At 30.9% G+C, this 6,148-nt stretch overlaps 1 protein-coding gene across 1 annotated transcript; it reads left to right on the top strand.

The window, feature by feature from the left end:
• Nucleotides 1-1,521: 1,521 nt before the first annotated feature.
• Nucleotides 1,522-1,830, top strand: LOC146951064 (uncharacterized). The gene has a single exon (XM_085748706.1). It carries the CDS (start codon nucleotides 1,522-1,524, stop codon nucleotides 1,828-1,830), a length of 309 nt encoding a protein of 102 aa, XP_085604832.1.
• Nucleotides 1,831-6,148: the final 4,318 nt, after the last annotated feature.

The raw sequence follows: 6,148 nt of genomic DNA, 5'->3' as shown, positions 1-6,148 counted from the left end.
ATTCTTGAAAAATAAAAATATTAATAAAAATGATTAAAAAACGAAAATAATTATGGAAAAATTAATAAAAATGAAAAAATCTAGAAAATTTAGTAAAAAAATTTGGAAAATTAAAAAAATCTGGAAAAATAAAAAAAATAAAAAAATTAATATATTTCAAAAAATTCATATTTCCATATTATTTTCAATAGCGGAATAATTAAAAAATTCTGGAAAAATGAAAAAAATTCATATATTTTTTTTCGAAAGTTAGAAGTTTTATTTTATAAAAAAATGAAAAATTCAGGAACTTAAAATATTTTGAAATTTATAAATATAATAAGAATATAATTAAAAATGAAAGTTCAGATTTTTCTTTCAAAATTTAAAAGTTTGTTTTTTTTATTTTTTATACAAAAAATCAAAATATTGGAAAGTATTTTCATAATTAAAAAAACATAAAATTAGATCATGAAATTAATTGTATACCAGTGTCAATCAATATTCATTGTATAACATGACTTATATACTGGTGTCAATCAATATCCATTGTATCCTGTTATTCATCTAGATTATATTTTTGAATAAAATAAAATTCTAGAAATTAATTTTCAAAATCAAAATAATTATATAATAATATATTTTCAATTTTTTATAATTTTAATTTAATTCAGTTTTTTTTCCACTGGCATTTAATTCAGTATTTTGAAAATTAAATTCCAGTATTTTTAAATATCTTCTAAATTTCGAAAAAAATCCGAACTTTTTTCCAATTTTTTAAATTTCGAAAAAAATCTAAATGTCTTTTCTGCTTTTTTATTTTATTTTTCGAAAAAAATAATCTTATTTTTTGTTATTTTTAAAATTTTAAAAAAAAAATCTTTTATTTTTTTTAAAAATAATCTGATTTTTTGTTATTTTTAAAAGATTTTCAGTTTTTAATGTTTTTTTAAAATGATTTTCGTTTTTTAAATTTTTTAATATTTTTTTATTTTTTCATTATTTTTCATTTTTCCAGATTTTTTTAATATTTTGTTTAATTTTTAAAAAAATAAATAAATGCACACGTGGCAGGCAAAAAAATTAAAAAAATAAAATAAATACACAGTGGCGCACCACGTCATCAGCTGAGTACACAGTGGCGCGCCACATCATCAGCTGGAGTGTGTCAAATGGGATCTGGGTGGTTTTCGACGGAATCTTCATATTTCAGGGTTGGAATCGAAAGAATCTTTTTTACAGGGGAAAAACCAGAACTCGCCCAAATTACAGGGGGTAAAGACATATTAACCCAAAATAAATTATAAGTATAATTTTCATTTTTATTGGTTTATAAAAAAGAGTCAGTTTTTTATTAGAACCTTTGTCAAACATAATTATGTTGTTAAAAGAAATGCATAATACTAATTTATTTTTATTGCTGGGCATGCAGCTTGTGGAGGTCTTTTTCGGGACTCTAGGGGCTCTTTTCTTGGCGCCTTCTGTTGTAACATTGGGGAGGCATCGGTTTATTATTCCGAAGTTCTTGCTATCATTTTAGCCATGGAGCATGCTTCTGCTCATGGGTGGCGACAGTTATGGTTGGAGAGTGATTCCACTAGTGCTTTGCTAATTTTTTCTAATCCTTCATTAGTGCCAGTTATGCTTCGAAACAGATGGCATAATGCCCGTAGTTTGGGTATTCAGGTTATTTCTTCTCACATTTTTCGTGAAGGTAATTGTTGTGCGGATAGGTTAGCAAATATGGGTCATTCTTTGCAGGGATCTGTTTGGTTAGATGTATTACCTGCTGCGTTGTATCTTGATTTCTTTCGGGAAAGGGTAGGCTTACCTAATTACAGATTTCCTTAGGGATTTGTAGTCTGCTGTTTGTATTGTTTCTTTATTTTCTGAGGGTTTTGGCCTAGTCCCCCCTCTTCTTGTACAGTTTTTATTTTTTTTTTAATAAAATGTTAGAGTTTGGCGGCATAGGATGGAGGTTTCCCGGGGTGCCAACCTAGTTGGGATGTCGGTGTTTCCTCTTGATGCTTGTCCAATCTCCTCGCTTAGCAAAAAAAAAAAATTAATTACTTCCTTTGTTTTTGAGATATGATCTAAAATAATGATGTAAAATTAAATAAATTAATTGTATATAGTCGGTATCTTTATTTGTACTAAAATCCTTTTTTAACTCCATAAACATTTCTAAAAATTTCTCCGCATTGAAGTGCAGAGTAATGTTAACAACACTCTCTTTTGAACATTCTCTCTAATATTTACTCTCTTATTGGTTTAAATCATTGTGAGTCTACACTTTGAAAATTAAACTCCCACAAAGTGGTGGGACATACATTGATTATATCCAATAAATGAATGAGTGCTAGAAAAAATGTTAAAAAGCGAGTGTTACTAACATTCCGTGCAATAACCCAAAGTGGGTGGTCAAGTTTATACACAAATGTGTAATTTTGAAGAGTAATAATTTTTTAGATTTATTTTTCCCACCCTACTGCCTGCTCGCGCGCCCTGCAAAATTTCCAAAAACGCCCCTGTTCCGGATTATATAATCCGGACCAGATTGTTAATGATATCCAGAAAACGAAATCCGGACCAGATGTTATGTGCTTTTTTGTGTCTTTCTTGATGTCAAGGTCTCTGTTGACCGTTATATGAACCCCACACACGTTGCAATGCAATTGCATGGTTCATATGAACAGTCAACAATGACCATGACACCACCGACACCCCTAAAAAACTAAAAACATTTGAAGAAAATGGAAGAAAAGAGGTGAAGTGAAGAATGAAGGTATTTGATGAAGATAGAAGCCTATTTATAGCCTAAAACAAGTCCTAGGTCATTAGTACAGTCAATGAAAACTTGTTAGTGGTTGTAACCGTCCAAACCTACATTAATGACTCTCTTTCAAAAGAGTCCAACACTGAAGCTTTCCGGATTATACAATCCAGAACTTCCTTAACCCTGCAAGAAGTGCCAACTTTTTCCTCGTTCACCATTATCGTATTAATCCGGAAACTATATTCCGGAAACCAAAGGTGCATTCCGGATTGTATTTTCCGGACTGCATTAGTGTCATGGCCGGTGGTTTGCACCACATGTTTTTGCCGGTGGTCAAGTCAAAAAACGTGTTTTACCACGTTTCCTGACTACATTTATGACCTCCTAACCGTTTTTGACCCCCTCCCTATAAATAGCCTTCCAAACCCCACCATTTCTCACACCATCCTCTCCCACCCTCTCCTCATCTTCTTCCTTCTACAACCATGGTTTTCCATCGTTGGCCTTTCATAGATAAGGGCCTCGTTGAAAACTTTCAGGGTTTGTATGAACGGTCAATGAGGATGGAACCGCGCTGCAAAGAAGCACGGTTCATCTGAGGGTCATGTGGGTTAGTGTGGTTCTTAGCTTGGCCTATCTGGGTGTAAGTTTGAGAACCCCCTACCTCCCTCAAGGGCATTGGTTTCTTCTTCCCGCCCTCCTCTTCCCTCCTCCCTGGGTTGCCCTCCAATAGGGAAACGACTGCTATGTCCTATCACATAGCAGTGGTTAGGCTCTTAGGAGATTAGAATTAAGCTCTTAGGAGATTAGAAATAGATTTAGGATCTTATGTAATAAGCTTAAAAAGCTTGATAATTATTGTAATATATTGTTCATATATTAATAAAATGAGTTTTTTTTATGTTTGTGTCTTTTTATTTATGTTTTTTACTTTATTTGCATTTTATTTTACGAATTTTAAAGCTTGAAATTGTAGAAGTTTTGGAAGAAAACAATTCCGGATTGTAAAATCCGGATACATCTGCAAAATTCTAACAATCGATTCCGGAAAACGAAATCTGGACCAGGGGTAAAAATAGAAGAAAAAAAAATAGGGCGCGCTAGGAAAGGTATAGGGTGGGAAAAGTAAATCTCATAATTTTTTACGGGACACCTTATCCGTTCTTCATTTTATATATCTGGAATGAGCCTCTTATTCTCACCACCTCTCTTTGTTTTGTTCTTTAAGGAGTATAAATGTGGATGGAGGGTCACCAAACATTACCAAATTTTAAATTTTAAAATACGTTACCCGTTTGAAGAAACATTTTTTTTTAGCCAAAAAGAAAATTAAATAAAAAAGAGAAACATGAAGTACAAGACAGGGGGGACTTATTTATAATAAACTGAAGCATTTTTAAAAATTAAAATGATATATTATTACATTTTTATTTTTTTTGTAAACATTAGAGTGTGCATTTCATTAAACAAAAAAAAAAATAGAGTGTGCAACCGTTAAACTCGATAATTTTACTAATATACTACTTAATCAGACTTTACAAGTTTCAGTGTACGTAAAAGAAATTCAAAGGACAACTTTCTTATTAAAATTTGAGTCAGGTTTTGTCAAAAATAATAAAATTAGGAGTCACTTTCTTTTTAATGGCAAATATAATATCATAAATAAAAAGATAAAGCACAAGAGTACAGAGAGTATAAATAATACTCATAAATTCTCATACAGGAAATACAAGGATTTTGGGTAAAAAAATGGAAATAGGATTGAGAGTCACGTTTGACTTTCCTTGTTATTTTAATCCTCTGATTCTTAGGAAAAGTGACTCTAATAATTTAAAACTCAGTTAGAATGTAAATAAAGTCTGATCAAGAATTGAAGAATTGTTCTCATAGAAATTGAATTAGGGTTCTCTTGAACAATTTATTCTTAAAAAATGCTTATATGTTAGCCCAATTACTTTACTTCCCTTTACTACAAGTAAGAATCATCTTCATTTTTCAAAATAATAAATTGGAGATTTTATTTGGAGAGAGAGATAAAAATACATAATGAACTTCACCATCAAATGAGTCTCACTATCATTAAACTTTTTTCAAACTTCCAGAGTTAGGTCTATGTCCCGTAGATTTTTCTTATTTCCTTTATTTAATCTACTTTCAGTTGTGAAAAAAGATTTAACTCAACTGGCCGAACAATATTGTTATTATAAGATTGGACACATTCGTCCGGGTTTAAACTCAGGAATCTTACAATTGTATATAAGCTTCAAGTGGTGTTTGTCATTTAATCTACAAAACAAACAAAAAAAATATCTTCTCCAAATAGAGTCTCCATTTTATTTTACTTTTTGAGAAAACTAAAAGGATCTTTACCTCTTTACTATAGGCTATGATCATCACTATTCTCAAAAGAAATGGAAGACTTAATTTAAAGAGATGGATGGAATAGTAGATAGTGAATCACATGGGATTGGTAGCCTCAACTAATTTAAAGTAAGGGGTAAGAAGTTAGAGATCCTGACTTCAAATTTGAACAAAAGAGTAAATAATAATCTAACAATTAATTACTAACATGTCATATTAAAACAAATAAAAGAGCCACAACATCATTATTTATTTTTTAAATTCTTTCTTGACATCTCAAATCCTTTGCAACAACCTTTTTTCAAAACTAGAATTAATTGAAAACAAGGCCTCACAACAAATTTGCCCCCCATTTGTGATATAACACTTGTGAGAGCACAAAGCCTATAATAGTTACCATCGGTGTACAAAAGCCTAATTCAATTAAAATCTCACATATTGTCAAAGTAATAATTACATGATTTTGTCCCATAAACATAGATCGGTTGCATTATGTATGCATGGACCAGAGTTCGAACTACAGGTTCTCCATTTAAGATGAAATTTTAGTCATCGACTATTTGACAAAAAAAATTACATGATCTTTATTATACAAAAAATTACCTTTTTTAATTCCTTAAACAATATCTTTCGAACAATTGTTATTATTTTCCATAAATATATAAAGGAAATATGTTTACAGGAGAAGCCAAAAGCAAAGACTCTTGCATTCTCACCTCACCCTTTACCAGCATGTAGATGTAGGTTCGGGTAAGAAAGTAGAATCGTGTGAACAAGTATGGCGGGTTGTAGCAAAAAGGATGGAAGTTGTTGAAGGCTTGAAGCTAATTCCGTTAAAGGAGATTCTACGGTGCAGTCGCTTAAATGACTTTTTCAAAAAAGTCAAACCTTTGAAATCAGTTTGTATAAAAACCAGCTTAAAAAGTCTAAATAAATAATGGAATGGATTAAAAGTCCAAAGGGAAAGATTGTTCCTTTACCTTTTATTCTGGTCCCTAGTTATCAAAACATTACGCAAGTAAGAGCACAAAT

This window comes from Medicago sativa, chromosome 2, assembly GCF_051527215.1.
Source record: "Medicago sativa cultivar Bolivia chromosome 2, Bolivia_mono, whole genome shotgun sequence".
NCBI classification, from domain to species: domain Eukaryota; kingdom Viridiplantae; phylum Streptophyta; class Magnoliopsida; order Fabales; family Fabaceae; genus Medicago; species Medicago sativa.
This window is presented reverse-complemented; position numbering and strand designations above follow the sequence as displayed.